Below are 20,004 nucleotides of genomic sequence, written 5' to 3' on the forward strand. Positions count from 1 at the left end.
GAGTAGAGCAATTATTGTCTAAAACATTTCTGTCTTGTTATTTTGATACTTTCCTGGTGCTTTGTCTAAAGAGAGCAGATTTTTGAGACTTTCTTTGTCTGTGCAAGTTGGTGTTTCTGGGTTGCTGACTTCTTCAGCTTCAAGTCTGGGGTATATGAAGCAAAAGGAAAACTCAGGGGACACCATCATTTCATTCTTCTGGTCCCAAGGACCCTAGCTCGTTTGTCTTCTTTTCTCTACCTTTCAGCTTCTTTTTATGTGTGTTTATATTTAATGTCTGGGGTTTTTAATTCTACTTACTGGGAGAACTAGAGAAAAGTACATCTACTTCATCTTCCTCCATCTTATTTTAAATAAACAGAAATACCTCCCATCTTCTTTTATTGTTATTTGCATTTTTCAAAGAAATTAAATACTGACTTAAAATGAACCAAAGCAATGGCAATTTTAGAAAACCATTATTTGATCCTGAATGAGACATCTTTTGGACTTTGATAGTACTATAGCAATGATCACATAGAATCTGCTTGTTTGTGCGGTCAAGAATGTTTAGTTCAGTCTCTGCAGCAGGAATGACAGGTCACTTTGAACATTAAGTCCCATTGCGTGGGTTTGTTTTTATTATCTAAAGTGCAGAAAAGCCAGATTTGCAAATGTTAAGCTTTACTGTTTGTAGTTTGTATTATAGAAATCATAGTTATTATAATATTGAATGTGCTTTTCCAGCTCTGCACTGAAATCTAACAACATCCCTATCCCCACACTCAGTCCCCCATCCTACACACACACTCTTCCATCTGGAGATTATGCAGCAGGGCGTAGACCCCTGTCTTGTAAAGCCTCCCATCTCTACCAATTGTTGGGCTACCTGCTCTTCAGGTAGCTCTCTATGAATATCATTTCTCACAAGTGATGTTTTGATAAGGATGGCATGAAGTTCAAGGTTAACTTCTTCAGTAAGATGTACTGCGATTAGAGATAGGCCATATTATTGATTAATGGCATATACTTTGCCAGTCAGTGAGGTGGGAGGGGCAAAAGAATTAACTTCTACCTTGCAGGAGGCTGTGATGATCAAGTGTACAACAAGTGCCCAGCACAGTGTCTGACACTAAAAAAACAAAAGCCAGTAATAAATGGTAGTTCCTCTACTCTACCATACACCAGTCCCTACCTCCCAGCTCCTGCTCCCCATTCCCTAGGCCCACGTTGGCCCTTTTCTATGTCACCACCCCCATTCTTCTTCCACTTCAGAGGCCACCAGAGATCAGTTTGCATGGTAATCAGTCTCCTCATTAGTTCTAAGTTTAATGATCCCTAAGCGTCTGTCTGGAATGGGTTCCTAGCCTACATTAGAAGGAGGTTTCCAGTGAGCTGAAGGACTGTTGAGAAATTGTCAAGCACAAGCCATTATATTCAAGTCGTCCTAATTAGACATGATAAGAGCCAGCGTTATTTGGGTTTAAAGAGAGGGGCTGATAAGAAATCATTCTGTTATATCTTAGGGTCACAGCTCCAAGAAGCTAGGCTTCTGGAAAATCACTCTCTCCTCAGCAATTGTTGAAGAGGGCTTACCTCATGGGACTGTAAGTGTTGGAATGTGAATTAGGGGGCAGGGGGAATTGAGTAATAGGAATTTTTGAGCAAATCACTCTTTCTTCATCCTCCCACCTGTCTCTTAGGGCTCTAAGGCCAAAGATTTTTCCTGTTCTGCTCAGACTTAGTTTCTGTACTGATTCTGTCCTTGTTTCTACACCTGACTTAATTTGTATATTCGTTTCTTACATCATTCAGCCACCATTTGTCAAGACCGATTACCTGCCAAACACTGTTCTAAGCACTGTGGATCTTACAGTGAACAAAAGAGACAGAGGATCCTTAACCTCAGGGAGCTTACAGCCAAAAAGGGGAAGATGGACCAAAAACAAATAACTAGAGAACTATGTGCAAATTTGGAACTGTGCTTTAGAATAGAGGTCCACAATCAGGCTTCAGATGGAGCCTACCTCCTTTTCTCCCTCTGCTCCTTCTCCTTGATGATCTACATAGCCAAAGCAGCTTTTCCTGAACGCCCCCTCCACATCTACTATAGAACCATATGAGCACACATGGAGAGAGTTTGGGACTCATTACTGTCACCAATGACATGAAGCTGGGGGGTGAGTCTTTTGGGAGAAATGGCCAAGTGAGGGCCCCAAATTCTGGGGGTATTTTGGAAGCAAGAAAGTTACACACTGAGTCATTGGGGGCCTACCCTAGTATTCTTAAGGTGGGTCAGGCTCAGCCTTTCTTGCTCTCTATTCCTAACTTTCTGTTTTAGCTTCTTAGTCATGCCTCCATAACTTGGTCATTGAAATTTTCCAAATGGGAAAAAGGGAAAGCTGGCACTTGAGCCAGAATACCTAAAAACCCTGCCCAGCAAACCCCACTCCTTTCAAAAGAGATAGATGAAGTGGAGATGGGAGCCAGTCTTGCAGAAAAAAATCCCCCAGCAAGTGAGAGTTTTGTTGGGAGAATTTTACTAAGCCATTAAGTGTAGAAGATAAGGGCTAACCTGATCTCTGGGGAAGCTGAGAAATTGGGGGTGACATAAAGACCTCCTGAGCCACTGAATGAGTTCTGCTATCTGGATGTGATGGACAAGGTCTGGCTGTGGCTGTCAGATTGTGCCAACTGCTAACCACTTGATCTTGGGTCACAGGGTTGCCAAATTTAGCAAATAAAGATACAGGCATCAGTTAAATTTGAATTTCAGGTGAACAATGAATAATGGTTTGCTATGAGTATGTCACATGCAATATTTGTGATATACTTACACTAAAACATTAAACATTATATTCGTTGTTTATCTGAGATTCAAGTTTAACTGGTATCCTGTATTTTATCTGACAACACTCCCTGGGTAGGGTGAAACCTGCTATATAAGAGAAAGCTTTATTTTTTTGTTTCCAGGGTGGGCCCAGGTCTGAGAGAAGGAAGGATTTCACTGGCAGGTAACTCCATAAAGAGCAAGGGGAGTTCTACACTGGATGGCTTGGAATTGAAAACCTCTGAAGATTATTCCAGCTCTGACAGTCCTTGAGCTTCAAAATATCCAGAAATTTTGTGAGTGGGTTAGGGAGATGATGGGGGTTGAAATATGACTGAGGCCTGGAAGCCTGCAAACAATATTGACCTTTCTTTCAGTGTTAGGATGTTGGAATGCAAGTAAATACATTGGCTTGGCACATAGCCTTTTCTGTGTGGGTAGGAAGACAGAGCTTCTGGAATATTCTAAACGCTCACACTGTCATTAATTCTGCTCTCGAATCTCTGGCACCTTTCCTACAAGGCAGCATTGCTAAGCAGATTGTCCATTGCAGAGCAAGTTAAACTTAGCTCTGGGCCTTCACTTCTCAGTGTCCCTTTCCACCCTCCCCACCTCTTCTCTTAATTTCCATCTAGATAGTGATAGCAGCAACCTACATGTGGATGTCATTTCACAGTTTATAAAGTGAATAGCTATGTGTTACTTCTCTGGATTCTCACAAGTTCAAGAAGGCGTACTCATTATCTCCTGTTTACACATGAGGAAATCAAGTCTCAGAGATTTACCCAGTGTCATACAGGAAGGGCCTCTACTCACAAAGGCATTTTTTTCAACAAACATCTGTGAGTGTCTACTGTGGATGCCTTAGGGTCGGGAATATGAGAACAATAAGAACCAGGTTCTGCCCTCAAGAGCTCTCAGACCATGGTGGGGTGATTAAGAGTGGAGGTGAGGGCAGACTCATGAAGATGTAGCAACAACACAAGTCTTCAGAGCCAGGCTTGAAACGAGGACTCCATTGGAGGTGGCTTAGTGGAGGGTGTGTCTATTTAACCCCCAGATATTTCTCTTCTTCAAAAGGCAGCTTGTCCTCTCATCTCAGACCCACCCCAGTCTCTACTTGCTGCCTAGAAGTATTCCTGGCACTCTGGACACTTGGCTTAAAGTACGCCCTGGGTGGGGTTGGGGCAGCTTCTTCTGGTAGGGAGGTGAGGATCCTTTTTCCTCTAGGCTACCCCAGGGTCTGGCAGAATGTTCCTCCGCCTCCTCCTCCCACTTTCTGCTTTTCCCCAACTCTTTTGTTTAAATAGGATCTTGCATGGAATTCCAGTTGTAGTCAAAAGATTAAAAGAGAACTGGTGCTCTGCTTTAAGTGGAGGCTGGGGAGTTTAGAGTCCACTACTTAGCACCCAGCCTCCCCACCACCATACCCCCCCACTTCCATGCTGTTGACCTTATGGCACATCTTTGGAAACTCAGGGTCTGCAGAACACACTTTAGAAACCATTGCCTGACTTTACTAAACATCACAGAGTCTGCTTGTCCCAAAGGGTCTTCTCACAAATAGTGACCCAAAGTGAGCTCCTAATTTGTCCCACTGACCTTGCAAGAAGGGCTCTTCCTCCCATGTCCCCCATTCCCACTATCCATTCAGCCTGAGTCAGAATTCTGTTCATCACCTGTGGCTCCTCTTCCTCCTTGTCTCTGCACCAGATCCCCAGACAGGACCATCTCCTTTCTTTCAGAGTGTTTTCTGTTCCTCATCTCCCACCTGTGTTCAGTGATGAGGGAGCTTTGCTCACCAATAGGGGACAGTCTCAGAAAGTTTCTCTAACAGGAGCCTAGATCCTAATGGAGATGGATGGGCACCCCTACTCCATATAATGAAGTCAGTCTAATGGGGAGAGAGATCTGGGCTGGCAGGACTTTCTATGCCTGGGAAAGTGCCCCAGGAGCCCATCTACATCCTCTGCATGGAGGTGGGGAGGGTTCTTCAAGTAAGTATTGCAGAGGAGAAAAGGGTGGACCCATGTGTGCATCCCAGGAGGCCCCTGGGCCCCTGGACTCTAACAGCCACCTGCGTGCGTGACAGTCATTCTCATGTGGCTGTTGGCCCAAGCCACCTTCCCTGTTCAGAAGCCAACTCTGCCTCCTCAGTGCCCACAGGATTAACTCCAAACTCCTTATCCTGGTGTCCAAGCTCTTTTGGAGATTGGCTCCGCTGCCCTTCCAGCTCCACTTCACCCTAACACCATTCCAGTCAAGCAGGTGATCAGCTCTCCACACCCTCCACATATTTCCTGTCAAAATGGACGGGACAGGGCTGGATGTAGGGAAAGTGCCAAGCCCAGGGCAAGGTACATGGTGGGTGCACACCAGCAGGACTCCATTGTGGAGGTGTTTGAGCCTCAGAGGGGAGAATGCCCACAAGCCACTAATTAATTAATTACTTTTTCTGTCTTCTTCTGCCAGAATGTAAGCTTCATCAAGACATTAACTTCTTTTGTTGGTTTGGTTTGCTCACTGATACAGCCCAGCTACTTAGAACTATGACTGGCTTATACTATGCCCTCAATAATTATATATTACATTATGTTACACTAACAAAAACTTCCAGACTTTTACATGTCCATATAACTGGCTTGTAGCACACACCCAGCTGGACTTACTGCTTTCATATTCATGCATCCCCTAGCACACAGACATTTGGAGATGCCACCCGTCCCCCCGACTCTGCTCAGCTATACAGGCATGTGTTGACACTTGACCTTTGTACATATATAATCACACCCAAAGGCCACATATACACATATTCATGCATGGAAAAGTCGCATTTGTTTATTAATTTATTTTTCTATTATGAACTTGAATATATAATGGGTGCTGAATAAATTTTTTTGTTTGGTACATATTTCATTATTGTGTATATATGAAATTCTATAACAGGCAAGACTGACCTATAGCAAAAAAAAAATCAAGGCACTGGTTGCCTGTGGGGAATTGACTGGGAAGGGACATGATGGAATGTTTTTGGGTAATATAATATACTATATCTTGATAGGACTTGGAGTTATAGAGGTTAAAGACTCATTTGTCAACTCAACAACAAAAATTACCCAATTAAAAAATGGGCAAGGACTTGAATAGACATTTCTCCAAACAAGATATACAAATAGCCAATAAAAGCATGTCAACATCATTAGACATTAAGGAAATGTAAATCAAAACCAAAATGAGATACCACCTTGTACCTACTAGAATGGCAATTTTTTTTTTTTAAGAAAGGAAAATAAGTGTTGTCAAGATAAGAAGAAATAGAAACCCCCATACACTGCTGGCAGGAATGTAAAATGGTACAGCCACTGTGGGAAAATAGTCTGGACAATTCCTCAAGAATTTAAGCAGAACTACCATATGACCTGGCAATCCCACCTCTAGGTATATATTCCAAAGAATTGAAAGCAGGAACCCGACAGATATCTGTATACCAATATTAATAGCAGCATAATTTGCAGTAGTTAAAAGGTGGAAACAACCCAAGCATTTATCAAGAGATGAATAGGTAAACAAAATGTGGCACTTACATACAATGGAATATTATTCAGCCTTAAGAAGGAATGAAGTTTTGATACATGCTACAACATGGATGAACCTTCAAATTATTATGCTAAGTGAAAGGAGGCAGACACAAAAGGACAAATATTTTATGAAATATTTAGAATAGGCAAATTAAAAGATACAGAAAGTGGATTACAGTTTGCAGGTGCTGGTGGGAGGGGAAAAGGAAAGTTATTGTTTAATGGGTATAGAATTTCTGTTTGGAGTGATGAAAAATTTTGGAGGTACAAAATGACAAATTTCATGTAACATGTATATATCTATATCTATATATCCACAATAAAAACTTATTTGTCAAAATTCAGCAAATGTACACTTAAGATTTTGTGCATTTCATGTATATAAATTTTACCTAAACAAAATAAACACTGAACTCTAGTTAATGCTGAAATGTTCAGGGGTGATGAGTACTGATGCCTGCAATTTTCTTTTTGAGGAACTAACCCAATTGTTTTCCAGAGCGGCTTCACCATTTTACATTCCCAGCAGCAGCACATGAAGGTTCCAATTTCTCCTCATCCTTGCTAACACATTATTTTCTGTTTTTATATTATAGCCTTCCTAGTGGGTGTGAAGTATTATCTCATTGTGGTTTTGATTTGCATTTCCCTAATGGCTAATGATGCTGAGCACGTTTGCATGTCCTTTTGTTTATCTTCTTCAGAAAAAGAATTGGGCTGCTTGTTTTTTTGTTATTGAGTTGACAAATGAGTTTTTGTTTTTTGTTTTTTTTTTTTAACTTTTAGTTGCTTTATTTTATGCTGAATTGCTGTGTGATAAACATAAGCTTTTGTTTCTTTTAGGATAACTTTTTATTCTGTGTAATCTCCTCTTCTAATTGAGGAACAATTCTTCTTTTTCAGTAAGACTCATCTCCTTGTAGCAGGGAAGCTCAGATATGGGTTAATCCTACCATGAGCTCTGTAAGTGTGGGGGTACATTTCAGGAACTTTGTTCACTTGGATATGCTCAATGACCAGAGACTCTACATCTAAGCCCTCAAATTCAGCATTATTTTCAACATTTTTAAGCATGCAACAATTCAGCACTCTTTTTGGGCCACCAAACCTGTGTCCAGCCCCACTGTATGGCTTGGGCACACCTGCTGTGGTGGTTTGGAGCTATATACACCAGGTAATCATGTTCTTAAACTTAACCCATTCCTGCGGGTGTGAACCCATTGTAAGTATGATTTCTTATGCGGTTACCTCAGTTAAGGTTTGGCCCAATTCCATCAGGATGGGACTTAATCCTGTTACTAGAGTCCTTATAAGCACAATGAAATTCAGACTGAGAGAGAGAAAGCCATGGGAAGCAAGAAGTTGAAAGTTAATGGGACTCATAAGAGAAAGAAGACACTGCCATGTTCATTGCCATGTGACAGAAAAGTCAAGGACCAAGGATCACCAGCAGCCAACCCCAGAATGCAAGTCTTTGGGAAGAAAGCATTGCCTTGATGACTCTGATTTGGACTTTTCCTAGCCTTAAAACTGTGAGCCAATAGAGTCCCACTGTTTAAGCCAATCCATTACATGGTATTTACTTTAGCAACAAGGAAATTAAAACACCTACTAATGCTGCCATTGTAAATACAGAATGGCACACATTGCTTCTGTAAAGTGACATTTTTTTGAATATGCATACCTTTGATGGTCTGGAAAATTTCATGGGTGTTCTTAAAGTGAACTCCAATATTTGAGGCTTTTGATTTGAATGATTTTATGGGGTTTTCTGGGTTAAGTGAGTAGCAAAACATTTTCAAAGATTGCCTCAGGGTGTTTATGGGACATGTGATACATGAAGTTTTGATCTTTGTACCTCAAAGCCCTATCAAGATAGAAAATATTTCTATCACCCCAGACAGTTCCAACATACCCCTTCCTAGTCAGTTCCTCAGAGGCAACCATTGCCCTGGTTTTTCATATAGGTTAGTTTTCCCTCTTCTAGAATTTCATATATATAGCATAATAGGATATGTCTTCACATTTGTTTGCTCGTTCAACAAAAAAAATTGGACTAACACGTTCTTCTACACTGACCAAAAGGCTTAAAGTATTTCTAGGCCTGGCCTGTGACCTAGTCTTTTCTATTGTCCAATAGCATTGTCAGTAAGAGGCCATAGACAGCTTGGCTTCAGAAATTAAAAAGGCAGGCCTGGGTCCCAGCCCCACCCCCACTCCCACTCACTTTCTATGCCAGGAACTCATCCACATTTTTGTACGTATGTGTGACAGGGATGTCACAATCTCAGCCTAATCCATGCCCAAGTGGGTAAAAGTACAAGTGGGTAGGTAGTTGGAAGGAGTTGGAGAAGCAGAGTCAGTATATAGTCCTGTGATCCTGTGGAGGGGTGGGGAAATGGGGGGTGGAGACTCAAAAGAGATAGTAAAGAAAGCTTGAAAAGATGAAACACCACTGGACCTGGAGCAATCAAGGCTGGGCAACCAAATGAACACTTATCTGGAGCCACTGGGACTCTGGGCATAATGCTCTTTCCCTCCAAGAAGGACCTCAAGGCCGCTCTGGAGGTCTTTGCTGTCTTTCAATGGGCCCTCAGTGGCGTTCTGATTGGTGAGTTTTCAGCTTCTGGTAATCCCTGGTACTGAGGGGGTTTTCCAGGTTGTGGGGCTTTCAGTGCTTAAACAAGGGCAGTCCCAGGCAAATCGGACGAGCCTTGATTTTGTGGGATCTATGTATGTACAAACAGGCAGGTGTGCATGCATATGGTGTGTGCCTATGCAGGTATGTGTGTGTGTGTGTGTGTGTGTGCACATGCCTTGCAAGCAGATGTGTGGAGAGCCCTCCTGGGTCTACAGTGGGACATGAAGGGCATGCTCTCAGAAGATGGGGCACAGTTCCACTAAGGCTAACCAAGGAAAAGGGCTTACCTATGACCACAGTGACTCATGCAGACCATCAGTGGGAGAGAGTTGATCCAGTGACAGGGGGAGGCTCTGGAAACCTCTGGTCAGGAGGAATTCAGCCATTGGTCCAGACATCGTTTTCAACACAAACACTTGGTGAATGTTGCTTATAAGCTGACCACTGTGTTCTATGTGTGGTGGGAGGGGGCAACTGGGAAAAAAAATTCTCATCTGTCAGGTAGTTCAGTTGAGAACTGAGTGGAGGCAGGGGCATGGTGAGTGGAGAATGCAGGTAGGCTCTGGGAGCCTGGGACTGGCACAGCGACATGCCGGTGAGTAGGGAGGATGGGCATCTCTTGCCTCAACTTACCACCATCCTAAAGAACAGGGAATAGGGAATCAGAACTCTATCTGGGGTGGACATCAGTACCCCTCAATGTTGAAAAAAGCAGTGTTAACCCAGGAATGATGGGCAGTCAAAGCTGGAAGGGACCATTAAGGAGAAGGGAATTCATATGTTTTAGGCACTTACTTTGTACCAGGTGTTTTCACACCCATTATTTCATTTCAGCCTCATGCCAACTTCAGGAGGTAGAGACTATTATTATGTGTAATGATACATACTAATTATTACACACACCTAATGATAGCTAAAGTACATGTAACAAAAGCTAACATTTATTGCACTTTCTTCATGCCAGAAACTGTTCTTAGCACCTTATGCAGATACTAATCTCCATTGTACCGATGAGGAAACTGAAGTACATGTAGTATAGCTAATCTGTCCAAGATCCATCAGCTAAGAAGTGGGGTAACTGGGCTGCAAATGGAAGCCACAAGGATCTGATTCCAGCACATGAGTTCCTCTCTCTGTTTCCTGCGTCTCCTCACTCACCACTGGTTGGGGAGTTTGGGCATGGCATGCACACTAGGCCAGGGAGGCCAAGCTTTGTGCATACATAAAAATTCCAAACTGAAAGTTTCTAAGAGCCAACACAAGATGGCCTCCTACTGAGGATACGGCCGCACAAGCTGGACTTCTGCACTCTCTACCACCATTGTGGGGCCTGGAGCCAGGGGCACTTGGTAAGGGGTGAGTCTGCCATCTGGCTGGAAGGGTGGACTACCACTCTTCTCATTCCTCTAGAGCAATCACCACTCTCATTCTTCTAGCTGCTGGATCTCAAAAATATCTGAGGTTAGTCTGCCAGAACTGGCCTGTTCAGAGGACTGCTCAGCTACTTGTTTTCTTTCTTTTTTTGTTTTTTTTCCTTGTCTCTCTCTCTCTCTCTATATATATATATTTTACTTAAGAAAACAAACAATACACATAACCACCAACAATGGATATCTTTTAGCTTAACCATAGGCATATTTAAATAAAGTATCCATGTAATAATTGTAAAGCCTGTTTTTGCACAATAAAATTCATAAACCAATTTAAAATTAAGGCAACAAGGAAAAAAATCTGCATATTCAGATAGAAAAGTTCTTAAATTCTAAATATTAAACACTAACTTAGATACCATTTGATCAGCTGTCAAAACTGTGCATGTTCTCAAAATATCAAGTAGAAAGTTCTTACAAATATCTGCATTGCTATAGTAATGACCTGTGTTACTAAATATTTTCCTGGTTTCAGGAAAAATATGAAGATAGAAATATTTTAATAATTAACATATGGAAATCTTAGCCACCTAAAATGGATATCTTAGATTATCCATAGGCATACTACAAAAAAGAAACTACATAATCATCATAAAGCCTGTTTGTACAATATGTTTCATAAACCAGTTTAAAATTAAAGCAAGGAAAGAAAAAATCTATAAATAAAGATATCAGAGTTACTTGAATTCTAAATATTAAACAGTATCTTAAATACCATTTGATTAACTATCAAAGCTGTGCATTCTCAAAGTATCAAGTAAAAAGCTATGACAAATATCAACTTTGCTATAGTAGTGAGCTATCTTACTAAATATTTTCAAATTTTTGAATTCAGGAATTTATCTCATCTAATATTAGTATAGGGTGCACGAGTGGTTCAGTGGTAGAATGCTCGCTTTTCATACGGGAGACCCAGGTTCGATTCCCACACCATTCAGCCCCCCCCCCCCAAAGATGTAATATTACCATAACTGCCTATAGTTTTTTAAAACTGTTTTTTAGTTGTAAAATATAGCACATGTATACAAAGAAAAGAAAGAAAAAAAGCCACAATTTTCAAAGCACACTTCAAGAAGCAGTTACAGAATCATTCCCAGAGTTTGTCACAGGCTACCATGTCCTCAACTCAGATTTTTTCCTTCTAGCGGCTTCAAAATATTGGCAGTTTTATCGGAGTCATAATAATGGAATCATACAATATCTGTCCTTTTGTGTCTGACTTATTTCACTCAGCATTTTTTCCCCAAGGTTCATCCACATTGTCATATGTTTCGGGACATCATTTTGTCTAAATGTTGCACAATATTCCAACGTATGTATGTACCACATTTTGTTTATCCACTCATCTGCTGATGGGCACCTGGATTGTTTCCATCTCTTGGCAATTGTGAACAATGCTGCTATGAACATTGGTGTGCAAATGCCTGTTTGTGTCACTGCTCTCAACTCTTCTGGGCATATACTGAGCATTGGTATTGCTGAGTCATAGGGCAACTCAATATTTAGTTTTCTGAGGAATTGCCAAACTGACTTCCACAGCAGCTGAACCATTTTACATTCCCACCAACAGTGAATAAGTGCTCCAATTTCTCTTCATCCTCTCCAACATTTGTAGTTTCCTGTTTGTTTAATAGCAGCCATTCTTATAGGGGTGAGGTGATATCTCATTGTCGTCTTAATTTGCATTTCTCTTATAGCCAATGAAGATGAGCAGCTCTTCGTATGCTTTTTAGCCATCTGTATTTGCTTTACAGAAAAGTGCCTATTCATTTTCTCTGCCCATTTTATAATTGGGTTGTTTGTTCCTTTGTTGTTGAGCTGTATAATTTCTTTATGTACACAGGATATCAAGCCTTTATCCAATATGTAGCTTGCAAATATTTTCTCCCATTGAGTTGGCTGCCTCTTTACCTTTTTAAAAAATTTTTTGAGGCACAGAAGCTCTTGATCTTAAGGAGTTCCCATTTGTCTATTTTTTCTTTTGCAGTTTGTACTTTAGGTGTGAAATTTAAGAAGCTACCTCCTATTACTAGATCTTGGAGACATTTCCCTACATTTTTTTCTAGATATTTTAAGGTAGTGGCTCTTACATTTAGGTCTTTGATCCATTTTGAATTAATTTTTGTATAGGGTATAGGGTAGGGGTGCTCTTTCATTCTTTTGACTGTTGAAATCAAGTTCTCCCATGCCCATTTATCGAAAAGACTATTCTGTCCCAGTGCAGTGGATTTGGAGGCCTTATCGAAGATCAAATGTCCATACAAATTTGGTGTCCACTTGTTTCCCTGAATGGGCTGTGGCTTTGGCATTTGGTGCGACTATTCTTCAGGAAGAGCCATTCCCCTGACTGTGCTGGGGCTTCTTCTGCTTGGTTAACAGGACCAGCATTCTTCTTCAGCCTTGGCTCCAGGTTTCTTAGAAACCAGAGTCACCAGCCTTGGGGCACCTGCCACCAACTCCTGCTCTGAGCCAGAAGCTTTAGGACATTGGATTCCTTTCTATTGTCTTTCTTGAGTTCTTCTCCTATCCCCACAGTGACTGTCCTATCCCCCCACCGCTACTATATTCTCACAAGAAATCAGAGTCCTGAAGGCCTAGGAACTGACACTGCTTTGAAGGAGAAGAATGATCACTTATCGGAGGCTATCTTGGGCCAGGCCCAGAGGAGAAGGCTGGAGCATCCAGACTATATATATATATGTACACACACACACACACACACACACACACATATATGTATATATATATACATAACCAAGAGGTAGTATACTATGGGTGCTAAAAATACAGTTTCTGGAGCCAGACTGTCTGCATTCAAATCCCAGGTCCACTAACTTACTGTCTTGCAAACTTTAGCAAGCTATATAAACTCTCTGACCCTTGTTTTCCTCATTCATGAAACACATGTATTAGGGTATATTAGTTAGGATAGACTAGGTTTGCTAAGGTCACAAATTAACTCTGAAGTCTCAGTGGTTTAACCCAATAAATGCATAATTTCGTTCATGCTAAACATCCCGCATAGATTGTTGGTAGGCTCTGCTCATTATGGAGACTAATGTTCAGGCTGATGGACATTAGTCCATTAGTCCTACAAAATTGTGATGCTGCAAAATATGGCTTCAGAGATTTCCACAGCACAGGAAGGAAGGAGAATGAAGATTTCATACCCATCCCTTAACACCTCCACCCAAAAGAAATAGGTGGAAAGTGGTGAGTTGTAGCTTTATTTTAAACTGCCTCAATTATGAATAAGGAGGAGCACTGTTCCATATATCTGTCGGCAATTAGTATTTCATTTTCTGTTAATTGCCCATTCATGAACTTTGTCCATTTTTCTACTGAATCTTGAAGGACAAATATGAAATAGGTCAAGAAGAGAAGAAGTGTTCAGGGCACAGTAGGCAACAGGCGAGAAGACTAGGATGAGGGGGAGAGCATGGAGCATTCAAAGAGCTGCCAATGGTTAAGAAGGTTGAGTGGATGAGATGCACAGAATTGGTGCTCAATACCTATTCAATGAATGAAGGGTTGGACAAATGGGGGAGTGAAGAAGAGGAGGCTGGAGAAGTAGGTAGGAGACAGATTGTGCAGTTGTAGACCATGGCAGGGAGGGTGGACTTTTTCCTGAGGGCCGTGAGGAGACATAACTGGGTTTGGGGCAGGGTGATGGCATCTGATTTGGGTTTTTGTGAGATCGCTATAGGTCTGTGTGGCAAGCCAATTGGAGGAAGATGGGAGTGTAAGTAGGATGCCAGGTAGGAAAATGAGAATTTTGTTCTCACATACATTGTTACCAAAATTTGCTTTCCCTCCATCCCCTCAAAAGTGTTATATCACAATTTTGGTTAAATACTTGACTGTAAGTAGGAAAATATTGCTCACAATTGAGCTATTTAGTTTACTAAGATTACATTTTGTTTCTTGTGCAACTCATTTTCCCTGGAGTTAATAATTGCCTCATTTATTATTTCTTTAATTATCTATGTATCTATCACTAATTCATCTCCGTACTCTCCAAGACTTGTTAATCTTTCAGTACATGCAAATGTATCAGGAAATCCATATCTTCCTCCTCCCCTTCTTTTTTCCTCTGGGAAATTGCTGCTGGAGCCCAGCATTCTCCCACTACTAAGTCCAACTTAGCATGTGTGTAGTGGCAACCCACTACACGGTTGTCACCTCCAGGACGTTTGAGGCGCCTTCGGTGCAAAATTTAAAAAGGTGGTCATTATCAGTGTTGTGGAAATGGAGGATCGTTACTTACACGATCCTGAGAACGAATGTCTCTCTAAGTTTTGGGCCTTCGTTGCCTTCGCTTGCTTCACCCTAGTCCTGAGGCTAGTCACCTCCTGCCTTTGTTGGATCCTTTTATTTCTGGATTCCATGCCTTCTTCTTTCTTGGTTTACTCCCTCATTTTGGTGGAGCACATCCTCCAGTAGTTTCCTGAGAAAGGGGCATGGAAGACAAATTGTCTGAGACCGTGTGTACCTGAAAATGTCTTTTTTTTTTTTTTTTTTTTGGCATGGGCAGGCACCAGAAATCAAATCCGGGTCTCCGCCATGGCAGGCAAGAACTCTGCCAGTGAGCCACCTGGGCCCACCCCTGAAAATGTCTTTATTATACTTTGAAACTTGGTTAATAGTTGGTAACTGACTCTAGAGTCTCTTTGGTTCAAGTTTTTCATAGAGTACTCCTCCCATCAACCAGTTATGTAGGGGAGAGGAGAGGACCTATGACAGACTTTCAATCAATCCTTTCAAGTTCTGAGTCTTTCCTAGGTTCTCCAGTGCCAACAGGCTGGCTTCTTGCTGACAGCCCCTTGCTGATAAATAGGCTTCAGCTTTATTTATTTTGTTCAAAGTCAGCTATCTCCTCCTCCTCTATCCACATTCCAAAAAGCAAAAATTTTATGTGTATCTCTCATCCACCGTTGGTACCTATCTAATTCTCTTTCTTTATAATCTCTATATTGTTCAGAACATTTTATGGTAATTTTCATGGGGCTCCAGTAAGGAGGGAAGATAAACAGTTTGTTCAATCTGTCATGTTCCATTGGAAGTGTTTTCTGTCTTTTCTAAGCTTTATTTTGACCCACTTTCTCTCACACGGTCTTAGTCACAGCTGTTTTAAAAGTGGAGTCCAATAATAATCCTAAGTGAGTGTGACTCCCCAGACTGGTCTCCTTTGTTTAATCTTTCCTAACAAATTTAACCTACAGGGTTCCTGTATTTTTGGAATTCAGTGCTGCTCCAAACCTTATTTTATTCTATTTTGTATTTTCCTTTGGATTCTTGTTTGCCAATCCTGTGTGCTCTCCATCTGATTGAAGGTGGGTCTTCTCTTACTCTGGTTTTCTCCACTGTAGCCTTGCAGAGAAGATGTGGACAGGGAAATTGGAGGAAAATTGTTCCTGGTTCTTTTTTTCCAGGATTCCTGATCTCTGGTGGCCAGATCAGTGTGACCTACCCCTGGCTCCCTGCCATTAATTACACTCCAGAGGTAGCCCAGAGCAGCCGGGCAGCAGGTCCCGGAGAGTAGAGGGCTCACTGTGTTAGGCATCACCGGGAAGGAAAACACTCTGTCTTCCAGATCCAACTCTGATTCTAAGGCCAGGGAGGAGGAGGGGGGTTGGGGAAGCATGTGCCAGGCTGAGGAAGTGAGAGCATGAATGAGCATGAATGAGAGTGTGTGTCATTTTGGGGTGGACAGAACTCTGGAGGCAGTGGTAAATTTGAGGGACTGTTCACAATTCATTAACTTGGGGCTGGGCTTCCTCCAGCATTCGTTGTGATCTGTCTTAACCTCTACCTGGTGGTGTTCACATCATACTGGCCAATCACTGTGCTCATGCTCACCTGGCTGGCTTTTGACTGGAAAACTCCTGAGCGAGGTAAGGTATTTGCTGGGGTTGTTTTGCCACACATGCTCCCTTTTTCCTCTTTTCTCCTCATAGTCCTGAGAACCAATTCCCAGGCAAGAGAATTTCAGCATGACCGTCCCTGGGCTAGAGAAGCTGAGGCAAGGGGTCTTTTCAGGGCGATAGATAGGCCCAGATCAGTACTAGAGTGGCTTGGGAAGGGGCAGCTAGGGAAGCAGAAAGCTAAGCCTGTCCTAAATTGACCTGAATTTGCTATAGTCCCACCCTGGTTGTCACTTAAGAGGCTGTGACATAGAGAAGCTGAGAGTACCCTGTGGCATGCCTGAAAGGGCCTGGGAGAAGGTCAGTGAAAGTGGGGCAAAGCTTGGCTATGCTGACTCTGTTTTCAGGTGGCCGCCGGTTTGCCTGTGTGCGGCGTTGGTGCTTGTGGAAACAATACTGCGATTACTTCCCTCTCAAGGTGAGTTGCTGAAGATCCCTCCTCGGGTCCCACTCTATGCTAGTAGATGTATCAGGGTGGGGGCGCCATTCTCACTGAAGCTTATATGAATGATGTCCCCCTGAAGGTTTCCTGTTCCTTGATTAATAAACCCTCTTGACTCTATCATCCTTCACAGCTTTTGAAGACTCAAGATATCTCTCCCAGCCACAACTACCTCCTTATCTGCCACCCTCATGGGCTCCTGGCCCATTCCTACTTTGGCAACTTTTCCACAGAGACCACGGGCTTCTCCAAGATCTTTCCTGGGATTACCCCTTATCTACTCACACTGGGAGCCTTTTTCTGGGTGCCTTTCCTCAGAGACTATATAATGGCTACAGGTAAATTGATTCCCGGGACATAAAATCAAAGGAAAAAAAATGGTTCTCCAGGGGAGAAGTATTGGGGGTAGATGAGACCAAAGCCAACTCTGTGATGCCATCTGGTCTTAAAGGCTTTCTCTTCCTCCTTTTGAAGACGTACGGAGGAAAGTTATCATCCTTAGGAAGTAGCTAATGACTGTTTGTCTTTTTCTGCCCACCAGGGGTCTGTTCCGTAAGCCACTCCTCGATAGAATTTCTACTTACCCAGAAAGGCACAGGTAATATGGTCATTGTGGTGGTTGGTGGCCTGGCTGAGTGCCAATACAGCATACCAAGCTCTTTTACCCTGGTCTTGAAGAATCGGACTGGTTTTGTGCGTATGGCCCTTCAGCATGGGTAAGGACAGCTCTGGTCCAGATTTGGGGAGAGGGGTAGTTCCAGTAGTACAGAAAGGAAGGAGCAAGGGGTCTTAAGGAATCATATCTCAAGAAGGAGGAGGAAATCTACTTCTGGATTGGAATGGAGCTGGGGCTACGGCCCAGAGGTGTTTCTGTTTATGAAGAAAGCCTAGAGGGCTGGATCTTGAGCCTGTTCTCCCTCAAACTAGTCACTCGTCTGGGCCAGTTCCTCCATAAAAGGAGACTGGCTGCAACCCCATCTTAGAGAAAGTCCAACTTAGCATGTGTGTTAAAGGCAAGAAGGCCAAATGAAATCGCCCTTGGGTCTTAGTTTGTAGTTTTCCAGATCTATGGGTTCATAGGAAGGTCCAGGGCTTGCATCTTCTAACCTGCTGCTACTTTGTCCCCACAGTCAGCCTGGTCCTATGCAAAGCTACGTTGAGGCCTGAGGAGCCTGTAGGCAAACCCAGGAACCATTGAGGATCAGCATGTCTGGTGTTCAGCAGGGTCCCTACCTTCGTGAGCATCAAAGAACATTCCTTTCTTCTACAGGGTGGCTCTGATACCTGCCTATGCCTTTGGGGAGACGGAGCTCTATGATCAGTACATTTTCTCTCCTGGGGGCTTGGTCAACCGCTTCCAGAAGTGGTTCCAGAGCATAGTACACATCTATCCTTGTGCTTTCTATGGGCGTGGCTTCACCAAGAACTCCTGGGGCCTTCTGCCCCACGCTCGGCCTGTAACCACCATTGGTGAGCAAACCCTTCTGCTGGCAACTTTGGTTTTGGCTACAGGAACCAGCTCTGAGGCTAAAGCTCAGCTCTGACTATGTGCAGATGCAGGGAACCTGGTTAGGATGAGGGGTAGGGTGGGGGTGAGGGTGGGGAGAACCTGGGCTTGAGGATTGGGGCACCTTCTGAGTAGTAAGGAATTTTGACGCTTTTCCATTTTCCTTCTCTCTCTCCCCTGGCAGTCGGGAAACCGCTACTACTGCCCAAGTTTGAGAATCCAAGCCAAGAGATTGTGGATAAATACCATGCACGCTATATTGATGCCCTATGCAAACTGTTTGACCAGCATAAGACAAAGTTTGGCATCTCAGAGACCCAGGAACTGGTGATAGTTTAACAGATATCTTCAGCAGCCTTCCATTTTAGAACTGGTGAAAACCGAAAGACAAAACTCACCAGCCCTCAATGTGGGGAGGGGCTGCCTACTTGATTGTTTTCTGCCTCCCTCCCTTCCCCCTTTGTCTCTCTTCTTCTGGCTCTTCTTTGCCTTTTCCATGGGGCTACAGGGGAGATAGCCCCAAGAGGCAGGGAAGGTCCTAAGGGAGAGGTGCCCCGAGGGCTCCCTCACATAGGCTCCCTCGGCACCAGCACTGAGGATCACAATGGACAGGAAAAAAAGCCCATCTTTTGATACTGCTCATGCCCCAATTAGACTATGTTGAGGGCTTTGGAATTCCAGAACATACCATTCCTTCTCTAGCTCTAGCAGTCCCATCTCCTGGTACAGAGATTCCTGCAGGACTGGGTTCCTTGGGACCAGCTGACTTTGAATTCAGGCTCCATCACCTAGAAGCCACATGATTGTAGGTGATCAGTCATCTCTGAGCCTCAGTTTCTCCATCTGTAAAACAGGACTATTAATCCCTTCCTTGCTTACCTCAAAGGCTATTGGGTAGATCAAATGATACTGGATGTGACTGAATTTTGCAAACCAGAGAGCTATAGAAAATTATCCTCCTCTAATCATTTTTCCCATTTCTTGTCTCTGAGTAAACAATGTATTACATTTCATGACAATTCAATTATTAAAAGGAAGTTTACAATGCAGGAACTTGTCAACAATCCTTTGAAAGTTTAAATAAGCAATACCCACTGCTAGCCTGTCATCCACATTTAGTTTCTGCCTCATAAAGCTCCAAAAGAATAGGTCAGGCTCAGGACTAATTTCTCCTCCAGGAGTGTGCTGTCTTTTCCTCTGCAACTTGTCTGTACCTGCCTACTTCTATTTCTCTGCCCTTTGTTAAATATTGAGCCAGATTGCTTAGGATGGAAGTGAGGTCCCCAGCTTCAGGCAGCCATAGAGACCTCTTCCTATGAGTGGCAAGTCCCGTAGACTCTTGGTCCAGTGGTTGTTGGCAATGGCAGGTTACACAATTTGGCCTATACCTGCCTTGTTCTCTCCCTCTTGGGTGGATGCCATCTGGTTCCAGTGATTTATCTGCATTGTGTTTGTCACTTTGACCTGGAACATCCTTTGCATTTACCACAGTGTGATCTGCTGCTTCTGCCTTGGGTGCCTGCCTCAGGTGATGATTGTGCAGTGTAGCAAATAAATTCTTCCACTTTTCTGCTGTCTCTGTGACCTCCTCATGCCAGAGACTGCATTTTTCCTGAGATCCTATAAGATGTTTTTAAACAGTCTCCAGGATGTCTCTTAAAAATCAATATATT

General features: G+C 42.9%; 1 protein-coding gene across 1 annotated transcript; it reads left to right on the forward strand.

Moving 5' to 3' along the window:
- Positions 1–8,913: 8,913 nt before the first annotated feature.
- Positions 8,914–18,670, forward strand: AWAT2 (acyl-CoA wax alcohol acyltransferase 2). Its single transcript, XM_077146151.1, has 7 exons — positions 8,914–8,998; positions 16,242–16,352; positions 16,730–16,800; positions 16,958–17,162; positions 17,366–17,540; positions 18,095–18,294; positions 18,516–18,670. Exons 1-7 carry the CDS (start codon positions 8,914–8,916, stop codon positions 18,668–18,670), a joined length of 1,002 nt encoding a protein of 333 aa, XP_077002266.1.
- Positions 18,671–20,004: the final 1,334 nt, after the last annotated feature.

Source organism: Tamandua tetradactyla, chromosome X (assembly GCF_023851605.1).
Source record: "Tamandua tetradactyla isolate mTamTet1 chromosome X, mTamTet1.pri, whole genome shotgun sequence".
Lineage (NCBI taxonomy): Eukaryota > Metazoa > Chordata > Mammalia > Pilosa > Myrmecophagidae > Tamandua > Tamandua tetradactyla.

Bases quoted from the DNA above. Each gene is read 5' to 3' on its own strand.
- AWAT2 (XM_077146151.1), top strand. From the start codon at position 8,914: ATGCTCTTTCCCTCCAAGAAGGACCTCAAGGCCGCTCTGGAGGTCTTT. The intron at 16,801-16,957 runs GTGAGTTGCTGA...CATCCTTCACAG, and splicing joins GCGATTACTTCCCTCTCAAG to CTTTTGAAGACTCAAGATAT. The intron at 17,163-17,365 runs GTAAATTGATTC...TCTGCCCACCAG, and splicing joins AGACTATATAATGGCTACAG to GGGTCTGTTCCGTAAGCCAC.